Source organism: Varroa destructor, unplaced genomic scaffold, assembly GCF_002443255.2.
Source record: "Varroa destructor unplaced genomic scaffold, Vdes_3.0 BEIS01000004.1, whole genome shotgun sequence".
Classification (NCBI taxonomy): domain Eukaryota; kingdom Metazoa; phylum Arthropoda; class Arachnida; order Mesostigmata; family Varroidae; genus Varroa; species Varroa destructor.
Window position 1 is genome coordinate 49,191,297 of NW_019211457.1, and position 23,751 is coordinate 49,215,047.

A 23,751-nucleotide genomic window follows, 5' to 3' on the forward strand; every position below is an offset into this window, starting at 1 on the left:
TGCTTACGAATTACCGAACATTTATTTCAGTACAAAACCTGAAGGTGAGCGATAAAATAGCAGCAGTGTAATATCCAGTTAAAAAATAAAGATATTTCGTTTAATGCTTTCCTCCTGCAGTCGCATCCATCAGGAATTGCAGATAGTCGGGATTTCCCTGCTGGATAGGCAAAGAGATAATCTCACAAACCTCATATGGATGTAAAGATTTGACAAATGTGGTTAGATTAGCTAAAGATGCACTTGGTGACTTGATCATCAGTAAAACCTGTGAACACCAATCGAGCAAGAAAGGATAAAAGAAAATTAGGCTTGAAGCGCGAAACATACTGAATATCTTTACCGCTCATTGTCTATACTGGCATTCGCCATTAAGCCACAACGTGGGCCGAATACCGACGTAACTGCAAAAAGAGGTAGGTTAACAGTTCTTTAAGGGGAAAATAGTACGGATCATTAGCTCGCTCTTTTCGCAGCTGCGTAGCAATCTTACCTGTTTAAGTCAAAAACTTAAAAAAAATAGTGCGCACGTATAGTTCTGATAGCAGCTACATAGGCGCTACACAAACTACAATTATGATGAAGTACAGCGGGCTACATTACAGAAAATCTTAATTTTTTTATGCGCCAAAGGATCTGATCGTGAAGAATTGCTGCTGGTTCGATTTCTATAAAGCATCAGACCTGTTAAAACAAAAAGTCCTTACATAATAAAGAATGTATGCTCACTAATTGTTTTCACCTACTGGGTGACTCTAGGCAATTATCATTGCTACTAGAACAAATTATATTAAATAATGACACTTCTAACCTCGTTATCCTTTTCGATGGCACCCTTCCAACGATAGATTGAGGTGAGCCCCGGGATTATGTTGACACAAGCTGCTAGACGATTTTCAACGAGCCCACTAAAAAAAGGCCATACAGCAGTGAGAAACCGGGCCAACTCTAGAATTCAAAATTTTGGTACAAAATGTCGGATCAAACGTAGAAGACTTACTATGCACAAAAAGGAGATGATGTAGAATCAAGCTTAGTAAACTGTTGCAAGGCTGTTAAGAATTTTACGATCGGCGTTCTAAAAACGGTAACCAATTACGAGGCAAATGCATTGAAATTCTCACTAAACAATATAAGCACCATTAACTGAATAAACAGTTTCGTCTCAAGAGTTATAATGCGTTCTTTTTAACACTCTTAACACAATCTATATTGTGCGCATATGCTTTTTTTATGGCTGTCAAATATTTATGTATTTTGATATGTACCTGGCGATCTTTTCGGCGACATCTTTGCTTGGTGCTGTGACGTATGAAACGGAAAATGCGCCCGCTTGTTGGATTTCTGTCGCAGACATCGAGAAAGCTCTGTCACGGCACGCTGTTGATGATACAAGCCGAAGCACTGAGAAACAACCCAGCAACTGAAGGATGCACATCTCTTTCAACAATGATCAACTTTTGACCTTCAATTAATTATTTTTTAGGGTAGTTTTATGACTCTTCAGAAGTAGAGCTAAAGATGGGTTAAAACGATACATTGAAATAAAATTCTTCTCGAACGTAGAAATGCTACAATCATTTATAGAAAAAAACGTTCATTATATAGCGGTTCAAAAGCAGCAAAATGTTACATAACTACTTAAGAAGACTATTAGATCAATGTTGTCGTTATACATCTAAAGATTATACATTTATATATAAAGTTTCAAAGCACAGTACTAGATGAAATCTACGAGTAATAGTTATAAGTAGTCATGGAGATGTGAAATGCGTGACGTGATTTGGATTAAACGTTTTTCTTCGCACAAACCTTACACTCACACCATAAAGACCAGTAAACTTAATCATTTCAATCGTATCTTAGATTGTACTTACAACTTGTCGTGATTTCGGCATTGAGACGCTGCCAGATAGTAAAAATCAGCTGATGAGCCAAACAGCAATAATCGATTTGAATGGCGCGGGCTTCAATGCGCGCCAAATTGAGAGAGCTTCAAGTTTTAACAGTGCGGATCCTGTGAATGCCATTGCGCGATTGAGATGGAGATGCAACAGACTGTTTTAAATTCAACAAGTAAGCACATAACCTCTAACGAACAAACAACTTATTTGGTACTAAAGAGCAGATGAATAAGCATAAAAAGGTAAAATATTATGAAGAGTATTGTCGTAACATCATAATTGTACATAATACAAGTAAAATAAGCTGCCATAACTTGGTTAATTAGCACAGTTCTTCTAGTAAATAAATACTGGCGTGCCAGGAATATATTACTCTGTTTACGCGGTGTCATCATAAGTCACACATTTTTGCAGAGCTTTATCAAATGATTTAGATTCAGTTAGGAATATAATAGAAAAAATTCTCTGTTGGTTCAAATTGTGTGGCATGAGAATGTTAGCCTTTAGTTGGTCCGTTGTAAGCTTCATTTGTGAAAGGTTAGCTAAGACTACCACCATAGGTTAAAAACCGATCGGTGGAGCCGAGCAAGCTCGGGATACGGTCAAGCAGCAGGATCTTTAGAGTACTAATGGGTGCTTCCTCCTGTTTTTAGTTTTGCAAAAAAAGGACTATGCGGCTTAGAGTGCGGTCTTTGAATCGAGCTGAATTGTAGATTGAACCCTAAATTAAAGCACGCTTCACTTAGGTTTCAAATACCGTAACTTTTGAAAATTACCATTAGTATGAAGTACATTAATATACAGTTATTGGAACAGCTGTGTGCGAAAAAGAAAAAATAAATATAAAATGCGCTCGTAGGCACTCTTTTAAAACTAAAGCTGGCGTGACTGAAAAACCTACAAAAAGTACCTAAAGAAGAGTTGATGCGGCGCCATGTGCAACAATTTTCATTTCCGCTGCACTTGTATACACTTCTAAGTTCGTGATGAGCTGACTTTTAACATAAAATGCGCAAGAGAGTTCGTACGGTGATTTAATGATCCGGCCACCTCATCCAGGTTTGAGCCCTTGTAGGATCTATTTCTAAAGGTTTGGGATCGCTATTCTTGCATAAACTAGCTACAGGTTGGTGTTCCTATTAGGCGGAAATTCTAGTTCCATGAACTGTTCTACAGATCGATTTGGCTCTGTGGTAAACAATCGCAGTAGTCACTTGAGAAAGTCTGGCTTCACGCAGCCTTAACAACGATAACGTTCTATGCTTAGATGTTGCTAAAGTTAGACGATGATTCCGTATGACAATGTAGAGGAAATGCAATAAAATAAACAAAGTGTTAATTAAGATTGGAATGTTTCCCTATGCATGTTGCTGCCATTAATGATTTTACGCTCTTCCATGCGATGATTATATAAGATTATACTGAGTAATAAAGAAGACAAGGGATAGATGAGGACTCTTCGTTAGCTAAATGTTGTATATAAACGAAGATTGTTGTGTGAAAATTGTCTTCTAGAGAAAAAAAAGTAATAAACGTTTTTCCTTAGATTTGATAATTTGTGGTTTGTTTTATTGCAAGTACAAACTGGTCTTTATATAAGATCGTAATAAAGCGATTTAGACAACGGCTGGAATTAATTGGTAAGTTACACATACATACCTAAATGTGCTTCGTAAAGTAGTTTCTTTAATAATACACAATCTGTTGAGTTATTGGAATTTTTTTTAAGAGAAGTTTGTTTTTAATTAACTGAGTGGTCCTTATAATTTTGAGGAGTCAAACACTAGAGTGTTTAATTCAAAACGATTGTTCCTTTTTTCTCTGGAGGGTTTGCAAAATTTAGTGCTGCAGCGATTTGGTTTTTCCAAAATGGTACTGATTCAAAGTGATTTAGCAATGTATAGAGTCGGCCAAGCTCAATAACTATAAATGTTCGTACTAATGCTACAGATGTCAGAAACCTGGATACTATGCGAGGAACATAGAACGACAGATAGTTAAAGTAAAATGATTCGCGAAGGCACTGAAGGGTGCTTTTAATACGGTTAATAAAATCGTAGTTGCATGCGTCGCACATAGCGGAGCAACACATTTCCAGCACAAAAATAGATGCCACTGGACATCCCGCATGGAAAACATATAAAATAGCGATGATGCACTTCATGTTAGAGGATATCAATATTAACGTTCTTAGTAAAGGCGACGCTATGAGATCGATGGCGAAAATAATTCTGCAAAAATAATCATCGACAAAAACCGAGTAGTAACTTCGGTTGTGATACTAAGACAATTTAAATAACTGTATTGTTTAAGTTGAACTTTGATTTAAAGGTTTATTGAGTTCTGTTTAGATTTTGCCGATTAGAAGTTGCTAGCTCATAGTTAATGGTAATCAATATATTATCCCAAAAAATGTAATTTGAGAATTACAATATTTATACAGAAATATCCAAATTACACTTAAATTATTAATCTAACTTTGATATAGTTATTTTACAAGAATAATTAATAGTGTCTTATTATAGTAAAAACGTATTTAAGGTAGATACATAAATGCGAACTTTTACCTTGCAGATTTGTTGATGTATAAATTTTATATTGATTAGTGTTGATAAATAGTGTCTGTTTTGTATAATAACAAAACATTGTTTTGGCTGTCTAGCACACGCTCCTACCGAAAGGCGAGCCTTCTTGAAATGTGCGATGCATTGTCAACTGTTTACTTCTTGTGGGCCATCTATTATGAATAAGAATTACTTTACACAGGCCATATTTTAGAACCGTTGATGTAGTACTTTAGTAAATCAGTAATGATTTCCGGAGGAGCTTTCTAGGTATACGTCGAATTTACTAAATTTAACAAATAGGTATATTAACCCGTATATTAATCACCGTAATATAACATTAACAATATGATTTGTTTGTTCTACTACCATGAACACTGAATTTGGCTGAGGGAGCGTTTGCTAAGATAGATAAAAATTCAGCGTGTGTAAAAGCCTTTTGAGCCACAGAGAAGCCTTTTTGCAAGTGTTTTGAAAGTACGAAACATGCTGGAATGTTCACGTTTGTACTGGCCACATATACGCACATAAACTACTTCGTAAATTTGAAGTGCTAGACATTAATTTTAATATTTGTAATATTCATGTTTTGTTTACCGATTTAAGGTTATCCTATTCTGCATCGCATATAGAAGAAAGCTTATACGGCTACGGTTTTTTTCAGCAACGAAACATTGATTTTAAAAATCAATACCTTAGAATTTTAATAGTTAAAAAACCTAAAGTTTTGAATTTATTGAGATGCACAAGGGTCAAGGGATTATTACTATGTCAAGGAATTAAGGATTACTCATATTCCTCTCTAACCAAATTTTAAAAGTTATGTGATACAATGTGATGTTTACTTTGCATTTAGCGAACTTTGTTTAACAATAATAAAGCAAAGTAACCAGCTCAGTTTTCAACTACAATTTTGCGTGCCCCAAATTTATGGTTTCAAAATCATATTGAAGGCAAGTGACGTTTTTATATATAGTTATTATCCTAAATTCTGTTATATAGCCACCCCGGAGGCTAATGTGTACCCCTTCAGTTCGAGCATACATAACGCAGGATTCCGTCGATGCTAATTTTAGAGAGCAATTAAAAGGGTTAAGCGGCTTCAAACTACAACTCAACTTAGAAGAAATGCCTATGCATATTAAATTGAATTTTGGCACTCGTTGCAACACGTGCCGTTTTGTCAATAAGGCGTCGAATGTAGTCGCCCATAAAAAAATATCAATTACTTATTGGCATGACGCATCATTGGGACAAAACAATACTGTCGACATCTGGACCACATTATGGAGAATCTACTATTGGTAATTATTTGCATCAAAATCATGTGTAAACGCGATAATTATACAGGCTTAAGAGCAGTGAAGTTGGTTTTTGAGAACGGTACGTACATTGTTACTTGCCAGTTCTCGTACAAAATGCAACTCATAAATGTACCAACACTTACGCCGTTCAAAACCTAGTTGCACGCCGCACAACAGAATCTCATGCAGACTTATGGCAAACGAATAATAATCTAGGACCTGCCTAACTTGGCAATAAAAGATTATAAAGTTTTTTTTTTCTAGGCATGATCTCGGCCTTTTCCGGGAAGAACCCCGGCTTCGTTGAACGGCTGATTTCCTTCATTTCCGGCTCATGTAACCCCATCTTGTGAGCTATCAACATGGGGCTAACAACATGTTTTAATTGATATTTTCTCGAGGAAGAATAAACTTTAATGAGCCAGCATCAAGTAAACGTTGGCCGTTATTGCCCAACCTCCCTCTCCTAGGAAAGTAAGTACTATCCAATAATGAACTCTTAACTAGTAGTCCATCTAAGCTTCAGCACTGTATATATATTTATATGCGCATTCAAGTGCACCGTTGTCGACGGAAAATAAGACTGCACGCAACATTCACAGTTATTAACAACTAACTATGTGCTTTCTTTTTCTTAGTCAAAATAGAAAAGGCAAGCAAAGCATATTATTGTATTTACTTTACGACTAAGCATGCAGAAGAGACGCTATGGAAAAAGTTGCACTAATATGTTCCCTCCAATTTTGGAACAGAAGTGTTGAGTAGAATTTCAGTTGAACCAACATTTAGCCGCCTAAGTATCTTTTCCCTTCCACTTGTCGAAGCATTCTATCAGTTCAGAAGCAATTAAGTAGTTCTCTTTTACTGCATGCTTACATTGATTGAACTAGCAGATAGAATTAGTCAGTCGTATTCGATATCTGATGATTAGTTGTCTGCGACTCCTGCTACTTGAATCTCATCTAACAAACCCAAGCCGTATTGATAGAAAAGGTAGAAAAACTTAATTGTGTATATTACATTTCAATATTACTAGTTTGCGTGATCTCATCCGCAAAGCTCATTGGTATACCAGCAGTAACTCCTGCTTCTATAAAATTGCAATCTTTGCTCGACTTTAACGGCAGGAAGATCCGGTAAACGCCCTTAAGCGTCTAAAGAAAAAAGGGACTCAGCATTCTTGTCAGTCGGTCGCTCAGCCGTTCATGTCCATTGCCACTAACTGGTCCTCGCTAAGGGTTCCTGCTTTATTCGTTCTATTTCACTATTATAAAATAGTTGCTTCAGCAACTACGCATGTTTTGACGTGCTCGTTCGTTTATGCCGGGACCACGATATCCGTACGTATCTATCTGTGCTTGTATGTGTATACGTGTCTATATATAGCACTCGAAGCCAAATTCACAGACGGATACGAAACCGCCGCAGCTGGCGCGTGTGTGCTGCATCTTGTAATATATACTGCAGTAATATAGTAAAGCCAATAGAGGATTTAACGTGAATATAGCAGCGACTTTGCCGTGTTGATTTCGCGAGTAGATGGATTGCCATGTCGGCGCACCATTAATGCCATGGCTACTGCGGAGTCAGTAGCAGCTCAAGCTGAAAGACACACACACACACACATACGTAGACACACGGCCTCACTGAGACATGACACGACGATGACTGGTTTTACTAGTAATAATCATATAATACACAAAACGCAAGGTAAAGCTAGTCAGATCACTCAGCCATAGACTATTTTATCGAGTGAGCGAATAAATTAAACTACTAGCAATGAGTCAAGTTAAAGAAGTGGGTAAAAATTATCAATCAAACATATCCATAGTTATCATAATTTATTGATTGAAAAAGATGACAAGTAAATAGAATTCCGCCTCTAATATTACCTACTAGCTGTTTTATTTAACTGGTCACTTAAATCAGCAATTGTAACGTAACAATGTAACGTGCTGTGTTTGTAGCTCAACCATATCGCTTCTTCCAGTCAGTTGTGCAATTACCATTTCATACTATTGATTCTCTGGATTGTATAATACGTACCCGCAGTCAACTAGATGAACTTGCTAAATGGGTTACATTATAAGGGTAATCTGTGCAGCTCATGTGTCAGTGGTTCCCAACCAGAAGCTTGGTGACAACGCGCTCCATCCGTTGTGCATATAATCATGTTCATAAAATTCTAATGCAAATTTTTAATCTTTCTAAGATTGTTCATACCTATTGGCTGTTGAGTAGTATTAGTATCTAATACTCGATAGTGCTGCATTTGACTGTTACCATATTGGTTTCCTTCAAAAAATTTACTACAACAAAAAGCGCAGGGTTTTATCCGCAGCTGGCATCCAATAATTTGTTGAAATTGTAGGTTTCTTTAGTGGTCTCTAACCATACAGTAGTCGTAATAACTAAGTTGAACTTTTTAGATCCTTTTAATCATCATTATATCAAAAATCTCGTCAATACAGGGGTTCAAGGAGCGGGGGTACTTCAAGTCTAATTATGAAAAGAGTCTCAAGTACAAATGGGCAAGCTTTTGTTCAAATATAAAAGAGCGGATCATCGCTAACGTGTTTCTGTGTGCTAGCTCGGTGCAGATATTTTAGCTTGCTTTTTGTTAACCGTAATACACTGAAAATGTTTTTAAGCGAAAATAGTAGTCGTAGTTAGCCAAATAGACAGTGCGTATGATGCTGAATGCACGGACGTTGCATTAGGCAGTTCAAGCTTACATGGCATAGACTCGAAGTTAAGAGTTTGCCTCCAAAAAGAAAATGGCACTGCGGATCCCATTTAATCGATTGTAGCCTTTCTCTACCGCCAAAGTTTTTGCGTCAGGGTCAAAAAGGGTCTTTTTTTTAAGACAAAAGGCAACTCTTAATTATCTACAAAAAAAAAGTATTGAAAGCATTCACAAATGCACAAATTCGATTGCACCTGCTGTTAAAACGATGGTGTATGTCGGCGATTTTAAAATCAATTATTAAAACAATCATAGAAAAATGCAGGCTATACTAAATCAGTTTTACAGATAGAGTGTTCAATGTGATCTAAAACTTCAATTTTATAAATGCTCGTTTATCTATCTTGACCAAAACAACAATATGAAAAATGACTACATTGGCAATCTTAAAGTGGAATAGTTTGTATTAAATTAGATAAATATGTGTTCTAATAAGTTGAATTTGAGAAGCAACACTGTTACTATTTGCCTGAATGAAATATGGAGTGGACATGCAGAGCCATAGAGATCACAAAGCGGCAAACATATAGTCCCCATTTTATCTTGTATCTTTGTTCCTTAAACGTTGGCAACCCTATGTAGAAGGAGACACATTGTGAGTATATTTGTGTGAATTTAGATGAATTGCTTTCCGTTCGATTTTAATCTTCGTGGCTGATCTGAACATTTTCTCTGAATAGTAGTTTATCTAAAACCCTGTGTATGTAGGGATCACCAGTTATCCAATTGGTTGGCCAAATCAAGTAAACGTTAGCTATACAAAGAAAAATGTTTATTGTAAAAAGTAAAAATACATGTCCTGAACATATATTTCAATATTACAGCTTTTACACAGCATTTGCACGTTATTTTTTTTGTAATACTCTCAATTTTATCAATTGGATCTAAATTACTAAGGTAATTGACTTTACTTCATTTTTGAAGTCTTCCAATGAATTTTGTACACGAATACACAAAGAATAAGTTACTTGTTTTTCCATACAAATTCTGCAATGTACATTGCAGAATAGAAATACAGGAACGAGAACGATGCGATTCGGTCACCATTAGTTTCGGGATTGAGGGCAATTTTCTTTGCGTTTTTTTACTTTTTTCGCAGAAGTACGCTTATAAAAGGCTACTACGAAACGAATTCTCAGGTGGTTATATACATTTTAATACTCTAATACTTACAGATTATCTGCAAAAAATCTGTTTGATAAGAAAGATGAATTAGCTATAAAATCATTTCTAGAAATAGAAATATAGTGAAATAGAAATATAGAGTTTTTGCGCCATGTTTAAATTAGAATGATGCGACTATCCAAGCTGAAATGAGTGGCAGAGGATGCTGTATAGAATCTTAAACGCTACTTCTCTTATTAAAATATCGCTGATGTCCACGATTCACGCCACTAAACGCGATCTCTCGTTAGTATGAATGGGATGCTGAACGACCCCAAACTTAGACAACAAGGTAATTTTCTACAGCAGGTATTCATCTGAATACTTGCGCCATTCGTGTTATCAAATAATCTACTTTTAGAAAGGCAGAATCGTTGTAGTAGCGCAGTATGCTCGGAAGAGCCGGCAATCTCTTCCTACACACTGAATTACGTAAATCTAGCAAGTATATCTTGCTCATAAACTTAATCTGTTTTTCAGAGACAAGATCGGCACCGCATATTTGCAGCCGATAAAAGCAGTGGATATCGAATAGAAATATTCTTCGAACGATCATTGGAGGGCATAGTAGTCACATGGGCGAGGTTTGAAATCGACGGTCAAAAGTTCATGTTACCTGAGGAATGTTACAAAGGCTACAGAAATGGTATTATCATATCCAATATATTTCAGATGTTTAAAATGAATGACACATTGGGTTAATTGAAGACAAAAAAACAGCAAAGCGTTTAGCTTATTACACTAACACACTTATAGGTATCTGCCTAGAAAAGTAAAAGGCTATCACTGAGGGAACTTAAGTTACAGTGATGTTACTTGCGAAAATACCTTTGAATGTCATACACTGTTTTTAAGGCTGGAAAATAATTCTAATATGTATTTGTCCAACTCTAGTCGAAGGTGAAGAACTGTTCTTAGTCCATTTGGGCGGCTTCGCTGCGAGCAAAATATAATCAGAATCGTTATTTTCGTGTTAACAACTGACTTTGTAAATATGATATATAATAGATTCATTGAACAACAGTGAAACAAACAGCTGACATTGTTAGTGGCACTTTTTATACTGCGCAGTTAGACTATTGGCGGTGCACAGTACGACTCATTATATGAGTACTTTAAGACTTCCATGAAGTCTAGATGTTGGGACTTCAAGAGAAGATATAAGAAATCCCGTTTAATCCATATGCACATTTGTAGGATTAAGTTTTCAAAACGTCTATTGATAATAAAAACATTTTGCGTTAAGGCAGTTTTACATGATGAAATGAAACTGTATGTTGCTTCAAAGCGTGCATTCTTCATTGAATGCGTCATTCTAAATTAATGTGATAACTCATTAGCAATCGATCGTAGTGATAGCAGGTGTATACAGTGGAATTAGGTTGAAATGCGATGCTCGCACGCGTTCCTCGAGGGTAGCGATTAATATTATTCTATTCTAGGAACCCACAATTGATTCAGCGGACATCGAGTCAAAAGAAGATTGTACTACAAAATAGGAAACTAATAGTCTGTCGTCGCCAGATGCGCCGAAACAGGTTCAAGGCTTGCTGGAAGAATGATTACCACGAGCCGCCCATTTGAAACTCCTCTTCAGTGTTCAGCTTCGATCAGTGTCGATTATATTAACGAGGCTAAGGAAGCTATAAAAACTTAGTGGAACGTCGTATATAGTATATTCGCATAACATATCTTTCACTTACTGGGCAGATATCTATTCGACAACAATAGCTCACAAAATACCTAATCGAAATTTAGATTGCTCTTCAACGCACGGCTTAGCTACTTATGCTAAACTCGTTGACTTTAAAATCCAGTTATTACGACACCATGATGGAGATATGTGTTTCCCGCCTTCTCTATCTTCCAGATTCTCTATAAAATCTTATTAAACCTCTATAAACCCTACAGCTAAAGAGCTAGATGAGCCCCCAATAGTAGTGCGAGGATGTCAGGTCGCAAAATCTCGAACTGTCAAATTCTCTTCGCCAGCCATTTCCCGAAAAATTCTAGTCATCAAAATCGAAATTATTGAATCTAGCTTCAAGTAAGCACATTTTTAAACACAACAATAGTAATCGCTAACTTCATTTCTCGTGTAGATACTGTAGTGAACTTCAGACATATATCCGTGCTGTAACATGTTACACAAAGATACAACTTGATGGCAGTGAGAAACTAGAGCGGTTGCTTTTGTGTTCTCGACTTAGACGCAGAGGGCGTAGCGATTTTCTTGAGGGAACCTATTCTTGTTCAAAGTGCGTTCTTCATCATAGCGGATATGCTGATGTAAGGAAGAACTAAACTGATAAAGGTGTTAGTCAACTTGATATATATTATGTAAGAGCGCCACACACTATTAGTCAAACCCGTTTTCCGCATTAAGAACCTCACAAGACTTGCAAATAATAATAAATGAAAATCTTTAATCATTTTAAGTGACTCGATCTGTTGAAGTTTATGCCAGCTATTGATTGTACATATCTCGTGATTACTCGGTAAGTAGGCTGATCTTGTTTTAAAGATTGTTTTTTTTATACGTCCAGTAGGAGCATTATTCCAGCGATATGCCAGCTACTCATGGTTGTCATTTTTCGGGACCATTTAGCCCAATAACGACACAGTCGTGCTGACCACTCTTTAGACGAGCCGATTTTATGTGGAGGTTTACACCGGAGCATCAGATTCTTTCTTCACTCTAGCGTGAAATGTAGATGATGAACAATTTACTTTTAAACCCATATTGTGCTAAAGACCGTTGAGTTAAATTCCTGGATTTCACGTAAAGTGAGTTATATCGCCATGTAATTATTGCACGATATTATGTAACCATCAATTGGTTGCAAAACATGAATCTTTAGGTCGAATTGTAGGCTATATTAAGTGTCCTTGGCACACTATTACAACCTCTTACAAACGTACTCTATATGTCCGCTAAGCTTCAACTTGTATTGAAAAATTTATAGAGACTTATTTTTCTAATTTCTTTTATCACTGCTAGCAGAAGAAGTCTAAGATTAATTTGTGTATCCCTTTATATTTCCAGAATGGAACTGTATTTCATGTAATTGAGTCAATGGACTACAAGTGCTTTGGATTTTACTTTAGGCCGACATCACTTGATACATCGATTAAGAGGGGCAGGGTTTACCACAACAAAGGTTAAATACCTCTTTAAATTGTATTTAACGCGGGTAATTAATATAGTAACGATTTGCTACGCATCGAAGCTGCAGGTGATTAGAAAAAATCTCGTTAAAACGACAAAGAAAGAGAATGCTTGTGTATTGTAATTAGAAGAGTATGTCATACCAGCAAATGTTTAAAACGAGCTCCATGAGCACCAAAAGGCCAAGTGTATTGATTTTTTTGACTTCAAAGATTCGTTATCAGTTCCAATAAAATCATTCGCTGTCTTCATTGTTTGAGGCGTTGCGAAGCATCTTCGTATAGATTGATTATGTTGCCCAATTTACTCGTATGTCTTAGTCATGATTATGCTCACGTATGTTTTATAAAATAATTGCCGCAAAAATTGGTTATCTAAAAATAAATAATGCATGCAAAGTTTACCGAATCAGCATCCTGTTTGCAAGAGTGCACAGAAAACTCCTTTGCAGTGTTGGTAAAAGTCCTTTACTTCAGTCTGCTTTTTACAGCATCAATTTCAGAAGAATAGAAAGCAGAAGGATATAATTAATAGAGTGTTTGTGTTGCTTTAAGTAGGTGGTTTTACGCACACACTTGACCTCAGCAATACCGATTCTCTTTCGATAAGCAAACTCAGCGCCCGGCCAGGTCTGCTAGGTTCGTGGCTAGTCCATGAGAGCCATGGAGAGCTCTGTTGGAATAAAGAAACCTTTATAGCGGAAGCTTTGACTTTCAAATTACGCAGTAAATAGAATCTACTAACAGTAAAACTAAACATGTAAGACACTCCTCTAAACTCTTGTGTCTCACATAAAAAGAACCTCATGAAGGGAAAAAGACTTTGAGGAAAAATAAAATTTATTTAGAAAGAACTGTAATCAATCGTAGACCACATTGAATGTGTTATGGTTTGCATATCTAAGGAGTATCTATAGAGTAACTTCCAGGCATTCGCAAGTAGAGGCACTGCTTATTGATAGAGATCTAAGGAATAGTGTAACGGTAACCAGCACAGCAGAGAACGCAAACCACGCGGCTGAACTTACACTAGGAAGGGGTTCGTCGCTTGCGGTGCTATCTTTAATCGCGGATTATCTGAGACAACAACAGCAAAGCGGTCATAATCATAATGAACAGTAACAGCAGCATAAGGCACGTGTTATTTATTTCCGGTTGATAAAATCTTCAATAAAATGCACAGATTATATACGTATGTGTATGTAGAGTTCAAAACGCGAAAACTTCAAACTGTAAGTAATAACGATTCAATGCAGTTGCTGTCTTTCACTGTGCTCGTTGTAAATACGTACAAGGAATTCGCCGGTTTGCTGCTGGCAATAAATTGTTTTAATGGCCAATATCGCACTAGGTAAACCTGTGGTCTCCGCGTCGGTTGACCCAGACATGTACATTTTAGAGTACAAATGGAGTATTAAACCTGGCGGAGGTGTGCTTAACGAGTTTTATAAAATAGTATGTGCCCCATTATCACGACAACACGGCTTTTATTTTACTTTCTTTAGTTTATATTTTTATCGAATAGTTCGTGTATTTGCAGGATTTACAATTTTTTATGAATGTGTATTTTATCAAAGATTATTAATTATAATTAATTATAAAGATTACAATGAGAGAACAGCATGCTACTTTATATCATATCTAGCCATTCTCAAATTAAATAATTTCTACCAAGCATCCGTGCTATCGTCAGAATGAAACAAGGCCATTAATAGCGAACGCTGAAGGAGCAAATATGTTCCTTGATTAGAATTATATTGCAGCCCAATACTTTACGCTCAGCAATCAATGTTGTTATCCACTAGCTTATTCAATTGCGAGGTGGCACCGTTTTTGCATCGTATTTCCTTTGAGGAAAGAGAAATTCGATTCTCCCATTGTTTATATTATAGTTTCGTTAGTGCGTGCGCTGAAGATATTGACTCTGACATGTTAGTGATGACCGAAAGGCTTTAAACCGTAATCAGCTCGTCTGATCATAATAGTCGTAGTTTGTTTTGCGGATAAACTAATTTCGGCGGTAAGATTCTAGATTGAGATAGTGTGGAGCTAAAGAATGATCTGTCGTATAATCAGTTAATGGAACTGAAGAAATTGCCGTAGATAAGGACTCGGCCCGACAGTTCTCACCAATAAATAGCCAGGATTCATTCAAATAGCCAGGATTGGTACAAAGGTTTGTTTCGTCATTTTTTTAGTCTATAGTTGGACCGCGACTATCTTGTCTCATTACATCTAAAGTCGGTTGTATAAAGGTACATGTTTCACGCTTGTTGTGTGTAATACATATCATGAGAAGGAATTAAATTCTGTCTTACGGAACTTTATTGCTTTATGGACGATATTGTCAAGTGATGGAATTTACAGATAATTATGATAATGATAATAATGACAAAATTTAATGGACCGTGGTTAAGGACGAAATAGTTCTTCCGCAGTTTCGTTCTGTTACCCCGTTTTTCTATGAAACTCAAAAGAAATTAATAGTTCACTTTACACGAACCGAGAAATTCTCTCACGTGGAAATCTTGAGTGCGTATCATTTTAGAACATTTAAGAAAAAAAAACTTGTTTAGGACTGATTCCTAGAAATGCAAAATGAAGCAGTGCTCTGGGCTGCAATCCCTGATAACTGAATCTGGCAGAATCTAAACTCGTATGTGGGAAAAACTTCTTTCTTTAATGACTTTCTGTACGTTTCTTTTTGCTTGAGTTGAGTTTTTTTATTATTTTTTGCAGTCATGTATATACGTAATATGAAATTCGGCTTTATACAGTACTACTCACTAAACCTTGTCCATATATCAAATATAAAAAAGGCTATCTAACCGTAAGAATCATCCTTTTACCTTAGTCTCAGTACTAATACTAATACCTTGGTAGAAGGCTTTTACAGAAAAGAGATGTCCCGCTGCTCTCTTTAGGTTAGGCTGTGACAACCGACTCCAGCGACCTTTAAAATTAAATAATTTTCGAAATACATACCGCCAGTCCTTGTAGAAACTTGTGATCAACGCCGGTTTAGTTAATACCAGGAAAAGAAAGAAAAAACGTCTTTTAGTTTTGAAAATCAACGTCCAGTGGCCAAGTTTTTGTTTTTCAAAGGCCACAGCGCTGCGTCTTTCATCGAAGGTTAGTGAAGACATCAGGCAAGAAGGCCTCAAACGAAAGTAGTAAGAACATTTCAAGAACAGAGATTGGAATGTTGAAGACCAGTAAGAAGGTGACTAGATATCGAGACCCGAAAATATGTCGCAATCGAGGAGGCTTTTCCCGAAAGCAGAGCTTAAAGTCTGTGGGCTCTATTGGCTAAAACTGGAATTTCACATGCAATGCGTTCCAGGAAACTGGGTAAAACATGCGTCGCCGTGAATTGCCTCAAGATCAGTTGAAAATATGTGCGATATATTCCACATGCAATTTGCAAAGCTTTAATTAATACAGGACTTGCCTGGAGCATACAGTCACTATGGTGGTGCATGGTTCAATCTTCACCGTTAGCTAGAAAGGTACAAAGTGAAAAAATAGCGTTGGCATGGAGAGGAATTGAATTCCGTGGCAACGTCTTATAAGTGCGGATGTAAGGCACTAGTTACTTAATGACAACGCTAGATCACATAATGCCTCAATCAGAAGAGTGTAGAAAATAAAGGATAGTAGCTCTAAGTCATAGTAAAAAAAACACATTCTAGCCCAATTAGCGAAATGATTCAATTTCAGAGTCTGTCGGATTCATTTGTAACAGCCTTATGGTGTACAATGTAATGGAATTTAACACCTAATTAGACATACGCCATACGAACTTCAGAAAGCTTCAAATGGCATTGAGAACCGGCTCAGCTAGCCCCAGTTCACCTCTCTTGTGATGTACATGCCTACTTGAATTATTGAAAGCTTAAGTATCATTAAATTTGCCCATAAAAGTTCATGTGTGCTCTTTGCTCTCTACAAAACATACGTGACACATACGTCACACATTCACCAAGTACTATTAGATTTTTATAACTCATATTAAGGTTTGACAAAAACATATTTTGCACAATTTTTCATTATGTCCAACTACACTCCTCCGTGATTTTGTCAGTGGATCGTCCGAACAAAAATGAAGTGGTTTTTGGATCTAATACATATATATGATTTGTTTTTTAGTGAGGTGACATTCGGAGCGTTCTCGCCGTTATTGCTGACCCTTTTGAACAACATTTTATTTAATTCACTATCGCTAAACTGCTGAGGATGTTTCCGTAATCTAGGATTTGATAGTGTGCCCGTATTCACGATTTTTTACTATTGGGAAACGATTCTTCATGAACTTCCTCATGGTAAGTGCTTGGTTTTTTAAACAGTGTACGTGAAACAACTATACGTGTAGTAACGATATTTATAATTTTTCAGGTAGTAATTCGATTTTCATATAATAAGTGCGATCTTTATAATAAATATTGATAGACACGCACATCGGGCTAAGTTTCAACTTTTCTCAAGCTATTAATAACAATGTAAACGATATAAGAAGTCTACGGTCTGGCGCGGTGAGCGATGAAAATATTTAAGTAAATTCTTGTAAAGCATTTTGTATACTGAGGATATTAATTTAAAGACGTGTATTTGGTTTTACATGTTTTGCTGCAATATTGAATGTGCTAATGATCACAGTAGAGTAAAAGTCAAATTCTCGTATATATGGTTGTGAGAGCCATTAATGAATTATTTTGTGAGTCATCTCGACTAGAGAACATAACTATTCAACACCTACATTGTGATTTTCAGTTTGCTATCAGCAATGGGTCTAAATCATTGATCAATGTGAATAACGTAGCCGTCATCAATAACGTCATCGAGCACGAGGCGTTCAAAAACGGGATTTTCCATTAAAGTAAGAAAGTAGGCTCTGTACCTATGATGAGAGCGGTATGGAAGGTAGTTTATTAGAGTCACACAATAATAATAATTGTCAATACCCAAATGTATGTACATTAATACTATTTCTATTATCTTAAAAGGAAAATACCTCAGAATTTTTGTTTTGGTTTATTGCCGTTTACTGACAGATGCTAATCGTAACGCAAGGTAGCTTTTAGCGTTATATTTATCATTTACTGATTTGCATACACACGAAGTTATTCTAAAAAAATAGGTTACACAGAAAGATACGGTAACCAATTTTTTGAGCGTATAGCAAATAGTATACGGGCAATATACTTCAGCAGGGTGTTTGTCGTAACGGGCATATATACGTCCGCTACTCTTGTACTTGATGAAAGCCATCCATATATAAAGGAAAACAATGAACTCGTCATGGCGAAAAAAATAAGTTATTTTTGGAATTTGAGCAAACATTCAGTTATCATCATTTTTGCTCTAACCAAACGCTCTAAAACTTAAATCTCCTTTTCTTGCCCGAGATTGCCAGCTTTCACGCGGCTTTTGAAATTTAACAGCCGTTTTAAAAATAATTATATTAGTTGTTGATTATATCGTTCATATGAGCTTCAGCGGTTAGTCTTTTTATTACGTTTTGCGTCTTTTTGCATTTTTTTTAACACTTCGGTCGTTTTGAGCCCTTGCATTTTTAAAACACTGGGCTTTCTATTAACCTAATATTAAATTCGGTTGAAGCTTCTCGTATATAGCGTATTTAAGTAACACTATAACGACTTTATAGCTACTAATTACGCCTGACGTACAGTTCCTATTAAAAGTCATTTGTAAATGAGCGACGGAAGACGTCCATAATGACTAGTCAGTGGCTAGCTGATTCGGGACTAGTCGAATCGAAACTGTACTCGCGATAGACGATGGTAATATTAAATAAACAGGATACCTCACCGAAGTACGGCACTTCTAGAACGTAACAAGAAAGATTGTTAAAAATACGCTTTTTTTTTAAATATAATCTTCGAAACAAAGCGTAAGAAGTTGTTAATTGGATGCACTACCTTTTTATATATATATGTGCACCACCACCATTATACCTTTAATTTATTTCAGCCTGTTTTGTATCGGAAGTATGCTAGCGTCATTTAAACGCTTTAGAAACTAGAAAGAGATTAGATTTATAAAGATAAGAGGCCGTTTTGTGTCCAATTTTGATAAAAAAATCTTGACAGTCCTCTCATCTCAAAGACTCATTATCATGGATACTAAGCCCTAATGTGTGTTAGGTTTTCATTTCTTCTGGACAAGCATTAAATTTTGACATAATTGATATATGCACGAGAGTTAGTCGACAGTAGTTTATGAACTTTATAGGTGTTCTGGAATAGTATATGCATGCTATCTAATATAGAAATTAGACACCCTTAATACTTCAGGTATAGATTGACGTCTTGTTTCCCAAAGAACCAGTGACAGATGAAGGAACATACGTTGCGTTCTGGTCGAAAAAAAAATGTGTATACTGAGTAGTAGTGTGTTTCTGCTTGTACATGTTTTTACCCTTCAGGCATGTCATAACATCAAAGAAATTGTTGAAGAAGCCAGAGCAGAACTGGCAAAGGCTAAAGTCGATCTACCCAATGAACCTGATTCTTTGACTCTCCTAATGCGTATACTAAACCAAATGCACAAATTCCGGAACGAGAACTAGTTTATCTAATGAGTGTATCGTATTCGGCTTCATTATATAATATGATAGCCATAAATGTATCGAAGAAAAGCCAAAAAGAAGAAAAAGCAACCCCAGAGATGATCGTACTACTTCCCAAGCCCTTACGCTCCAGCAATGACGTCGTAAGCGCTGAAATTCCTGAAAAACTTTTGGTGAGTAATAATAAGCTACTAACAGCAGCAGATATTTGTTTATCTCTCGTATTTCGAAAGAATATACAGGGAAGACGTTTTCAGAATACCATGAGATAAACGACAATTACTGAATAAAATATTTTATAAGCCATGGGTTAGATCTGAGACAAATCAGAGATAAACAGCTGGATAAATTATAGGTTTTTAAGCACTTTCCCTAAAAAGCTGAAATATTCGTAAATCCATGTTAAGCATAGGAGCTATCCCGGAAGATTCAAAACGATCTGAAGGGATCGCATTCCCTGACGTATCCTGACAAGATGCTTTAAATTTCTTTTTCTAAACGAGAAGCGGCGAAAAAATTTCGCTACTCTCGGTCTAGGTATGCTCATCGCTGCTATAAGGAATTTGATATCCACTCTAAAACGTGGGATATCGATCCGATGCTCCTTATTAAAACCCTTTAGGCTATACCTAAAGCAGGCCATTCAAAGTAAAGGGATGATAAAATGTTAAAAGTAGAGGACCTTAAAAATCGATCTTCATTCGTTCAAAAGTTTGTGCATATAGGTAAACTAACCGTAGTCATTGGAATTTATTGAAACGAGCCTTCAATATACGGAGACAATAAATAGTTTCGTTTCACGAATTTACGACTCATCCTGGTAATGAATTTCTTGCATTTGAATTTATTACAGAGGGGTTCTCAATTTTGTCTTACACCGAGCTAAATACGCAGTGTTTGCCTGAAAAGCGACAAAGTCTATTTTGATCAAATGCATTCATCAGATCCGCCTTGCTGTGCAACGTATGGCCAGCCAACTCCAAGCGGGAGAAGACTACCAGATCTAGAGCTAATATTCTTCTTTACAATCGATGAGATTTACCGTCTCATCACAACCCGCAACTCTGATCTTCTACTAAAGTAAATTTTAAGCAACTTGGTACAAATAAGATAATTATTTGCTTTACAATTTATAATTCGAGTACCCTGATTTACAGGGTAATCCGGTGATTTCGAGAGCACGAAAGACTTAGCGAGGTAGAATATCCTCCTCTATTTTACGGATGCCCAAGCTAGTAAGTGGTTACTATTACTATTTCTATAGTAGAATAAAGCGTAGAAGACTACTGATTGATGTGTTTTATCCACAGTAATTTTAAAACTCCTTTACCATGCATTTTTGATTTTGTTAATATGTTATCGTTCGGTTAGTTTACTTCTGGCGATTATTGGGGGGAGAAATAGGTTTTGCACCATATGTGTGACCAACTATGTGGTCAAGACGTTCAAAGCATCATTTAAACCGGTTGCATTTCGTAGCAAGCCTTTCAATTTTTGTTCTGCAGTGATCTCGTTCTTTCAGGCCCAATAATAATAATAGTAATAATATTAACAAGGTTAACTAAATCTGTATTAGGAAAGATTAGAAAAGAAAAAGTACACGAAGACACTGGATTCCCTCTCTTTAATAAGTATGGTCACTTTAATTGCGCCGTCACATATTAAAGCCGAAAAAGTATTGATACCAGAGAGCATAAGTTGTCTTTCGGGCACAACCGTGAGAGAAGGCGTTGTTGGCATTTCCAGAATAGTGCTGGACGTCCAGACCGGGAAGGGAGCTATCTGAATCACGCGGGTACTGGTAAAACCTAGAAAGCAGAATCGTAACATTTAAGTTCTATTGATCCATATTCTTTGTTGTAGCTTATAGAGCCATTTGACCACTAAAATATAAGAGAAATGCTATTGGCCTGTTTTATGCAGATGCTTATTTATAAAGCTGCTTTTCATTATAAGATTTTAAAGGGAACATACTTTGTATTTATACCTCTATTGCTTATTTTGTGAATACACTTACATTTGTAGTTTGCTTCAAGCGTCTACAGCAGTACTGCATCCTAGAACCCGTAGAAATTTCGCATAGGCAACTGTAGCTTATGTCTCTTAAAAGGTTATTACTGTGACGTTTTTTATTGTTTATACAGTGTGGACTCCGTACTTCTCACTGCTCGGTGGTGCGGTTACTGAACTCGGAGACCTGCTGTGACACGCCACGACCGTGGCTCGCGAATGCGGTTTGCCTGCTGTAGTCGGGGTCTTAGAAACCACTAAATTTTTCCGATCAGGCGAAATGTCACGCTCGATAGAAGCGATGAAAAGATTGCCAAGCAGAACTTCGTTCAATTGCACTCAAAACAAACCGTTCAACGGCCTCAAGCAAAAAGTCAAAGTAACGCTAATACGACCTCTTCGGATGATCACGTCTCTTAATGCACAAAATTAATTTATGATACCTCGCAAATAGATCACATAAATAACGATATCGGTAGTTCCAGTAAAAAATTAACCGCTACTTTTTCCTTAACAGCCTTTCCGATGCGATCCTTTTCAGATACATCTCTTTAGGATGAAGGTGATATGAAGTGACTTTATATTGCTACTCACCTTTCACCTACGATAGGACTTAGGGCAGTCAATAATCTAAATTATATCTTCAGTAAAAATAAAGATATTCTCGGATGTATTTTTGGAGTGTTTAGAGAACTAATTTACAAAAAAAATGAACGATTAAGGTAATCCCAACGGATCACATACTAACGTACTATCCAACGATCCCAACGACATTCAGGACGGTTAGTAAAAGGTGTAACTTTTGGGACAATAATAACCACAATGCTATGCAACATATGAAAATTTACAACTACATACGTTTTGCGGAAAATGTGCTCAATTCTTCAGTTTTTCTGCTTAAATATGAAATAACCAGTATGCAGAAGTTTCATCGAGAGTTCAACTACATTATAGAATTATTACGGTCCTTTATGATTGACTCACGTAAGAAACATGCGCCGCAGGACGCGACCCGTTTTTTTTTTAGAATGAAGTTACTGTAGAAAAAACTCACTCTGCCCCAGTTTCCACTGGAACCATTTGCATATTACTCCAGCTATTCTTCCTTATTCTCCTTAATATTTCAACAATCGCCCTTTCCTTCTGCGTGCCGCGAAGCCCTTTTTCCAATTGACTCCGTCTCTAATCGAGATGGATGAATTTAGTTGATATTAGGTTTGCTACTAAGTGATCGAATAGCGCATAGTTCATTCGTATGGCTTAAGGCAATGCAGTTTAAAAAGTATTGACGGACACAACGGAATAACAACAGGCAGCTTTTTTTCGCAATATAATGTCAGAAGATTGACGTGCCATAGAGTGATCTTTATTCCTGATATTTACTATACGCGTTAAGTCCATCAACATTTAGCTAGCAGACGCCATGTCTATTTTGTTGTAGAATATATAGAAAATATGAACCAATGAAACATGTATAGATAATTCGAAATGTCTATTTACATTTTAGCAATAATTCGCATACACACACACAAATGTGTTTATGTGTGTGTATTCTATCAATTTGTATGTATGTGGCAAAAGGCGATTAATAGAAGCAATACTGTCATCTCTCGTTATTCATTGTTTTTCGTGTTTAATCTAATCTTCGCCTATACCATTGTCTAGTTCTCTAAAAGAAAGGGATTCAGTTACCCCTTTCCGAAACGGCTTCATTGTGCGGTTTATTTATAGGTAACGCGCGTATGAACTCGTCCGGCTGTCCCGAATTATTGCGTTGCTCCCATTGTAATACGACATGAAAGGACATCGTTAGGCTAAGCAGGATGCAGCAAGCATTGACTGTGAGTAAAATACGTCTAATTCAAAGGTTATAATAGAATCACTTCTTTGAGTACCGAAAAGAAGTGAGACGCTTTAGAAACTAATAAATATAGTAGTAAATATATGTGCATGGTTAACGCGATTTAAAGAACTACTATTTTCTCTCAGGTCGCGCTATCAAATAGCTATTTGAAAATCTAAAAACAGATGCATTGATCATAGTTATTAATTTACTGTTTTCCGTGGAGGTTTCCTTTCGTAAATGTGTTATATTCACGAGCTCGCCAGGTGCTTCGATAATACCTCACTCGAGTGCTATACTTACGATGTTTGCGTTTTAAACGCTGCATTTGGTTCTTGGCGTCTTCACTTCACTTTCTGAAGGGGAGGTTTTCTCATGGTATTAAAAGAGTATTGTGATAAGGATCTCTTCTGCTCGAGCAATTTTTGCCTTGAGCTAAACTGAAATGTTTAGCATCTG

At 36.5% G+C, this 23,751-nt stretch overlaps 3 protein-coding genes and 1 long non-coding RNA gene across 22 annotated transcripts in view; 2 read left to right on the forward strand and 2 right to left on the reverse strand.

The window, feature by feature from the left end:
* On the reverse strand, positions 1–4,607 carry LOC111248736 (protein CutA homolog). 11 transcript variants are annotated; one of them, XM_022801602.2, is made up of 5 exons: positions 4,472–4,607; positions 1,878–2,017; positions 1,269–1,380; positions 812–948; positions 1–268 (listed from the first exon to the last, which is right to left on the reverse strand). In XM_022801602.2, the coding sequence occupies exons 2-5, from the start codon at positions 1,896–1,898 to the stop codon at positions 101–103; spliced, it is 438 nt and encodes a 145-aa protein (XP_022657337.1). In that variant the 5' UTR covers positions 1,899–2,017; positions 4,472–4,607; the 3' UTR covers positions 1–100. The 11 variants fall into 11 exon arrangements, with proteins under 11 accessions (XP_022657337.1, XP_022657335.1, XP_022657336.1 ...); XM_022801600.2 differs by having other exon boundaries at positions 1,269–1,404; XM_022801601.2 differs by having other exon boundaries at positions 812–908; positions 1,269–1,423.
* LOC111249186 (uncharacterized) lies at positions 4,603–19,436 on the forward strand. 4 transcript variants are annotated; one of them, XM_086986004.1, is made up of 9 exons: positions 4,603–4,738; positions 5,471–5,772; positions 6,037–6,246; positions 6,900–7,112; positions 10,163–10,328; positions 12,729–15,026; positions 17,000–17,172; positions 17,621–17,726; positions 19,296–19,436. In XM_086986004.1, the coding sequence occupies exons 4-6, from the start codon at positions 6,978–6,980 to the stop codon at positions 12,752–12,754; spliced, it is 327 nt and encodes a 108-aa protein (XP_086842130.1). In that variant the 5' UTR covers positions 4,603–4,738; positions 5,471–5,772; positions 6,037–6,246; positions 6,900–6,977; the 3' UTR covers positions 12,755–15,026; positions 17,000–17,172; positions 17,621–17,726; positions 19,296–19,436. The 4 variants fall into 4 exon arrangements, 1 of the variants encoding a protein (XP_086842130.1); XR_015325612.1 differs by lacking the exons at positions 6,900–7,112; positions 12,729–15,026; positions 17,000–17,172; positions 17,621–17,726; positions 19,296–19,436 and adding an exon at positions 12,122–12,722; XR_015325611.1 differs by lacking the exons at positions 6,900–7,112; positions 12,729–15,026; positions 17,000–17,172; positions 17,621–17,726; positions 19,296–19,436 and adding an exon at positions 11,125–12,120.
* LOC147756312 (uncharacterized) lies at positions 17,869–22,848 on the reverse strand. Its single transcript, XR_015325613.1, has 3 exons — positions 22,308–22,848; positions 21,457–21,810; positions 17,869–21,247 (listed from the first exon to the last, which is right to left on the reverse strand). It is a non-coding gene; the product is annotated as an uncharacterized LOC147756312 (long non-coding RNA).
* Positions 22,766–23,751, forward strand: part of LOC111249185 (uncharacterized) — a 15,038-nt gene continuing 14,052 nt past the window's right edge. For 3 of the 6 annotated variants that reach the window (XM_086985989.1, XM_086985991.1, XM_086985993.1), the window contains exon 1: positions 23,181–23,290. In XM_086985989.1, the coding sequence (XP_086842115.1) occupies positions 23,273–23,290 (18 nt within the window). In that variant the 5' untranslated portion in view covers positions 23,181–23,272. Of the gene's footprint in view, positions 22,785–22,974; positions 23,013–23,040; positions 23,291–23,751 lie in introns of those variants that run through there. The other 3 variants (XM_086985987.1, XM_086985986.1, XM_086985988.1) reach the window with 3 other exon arrangements.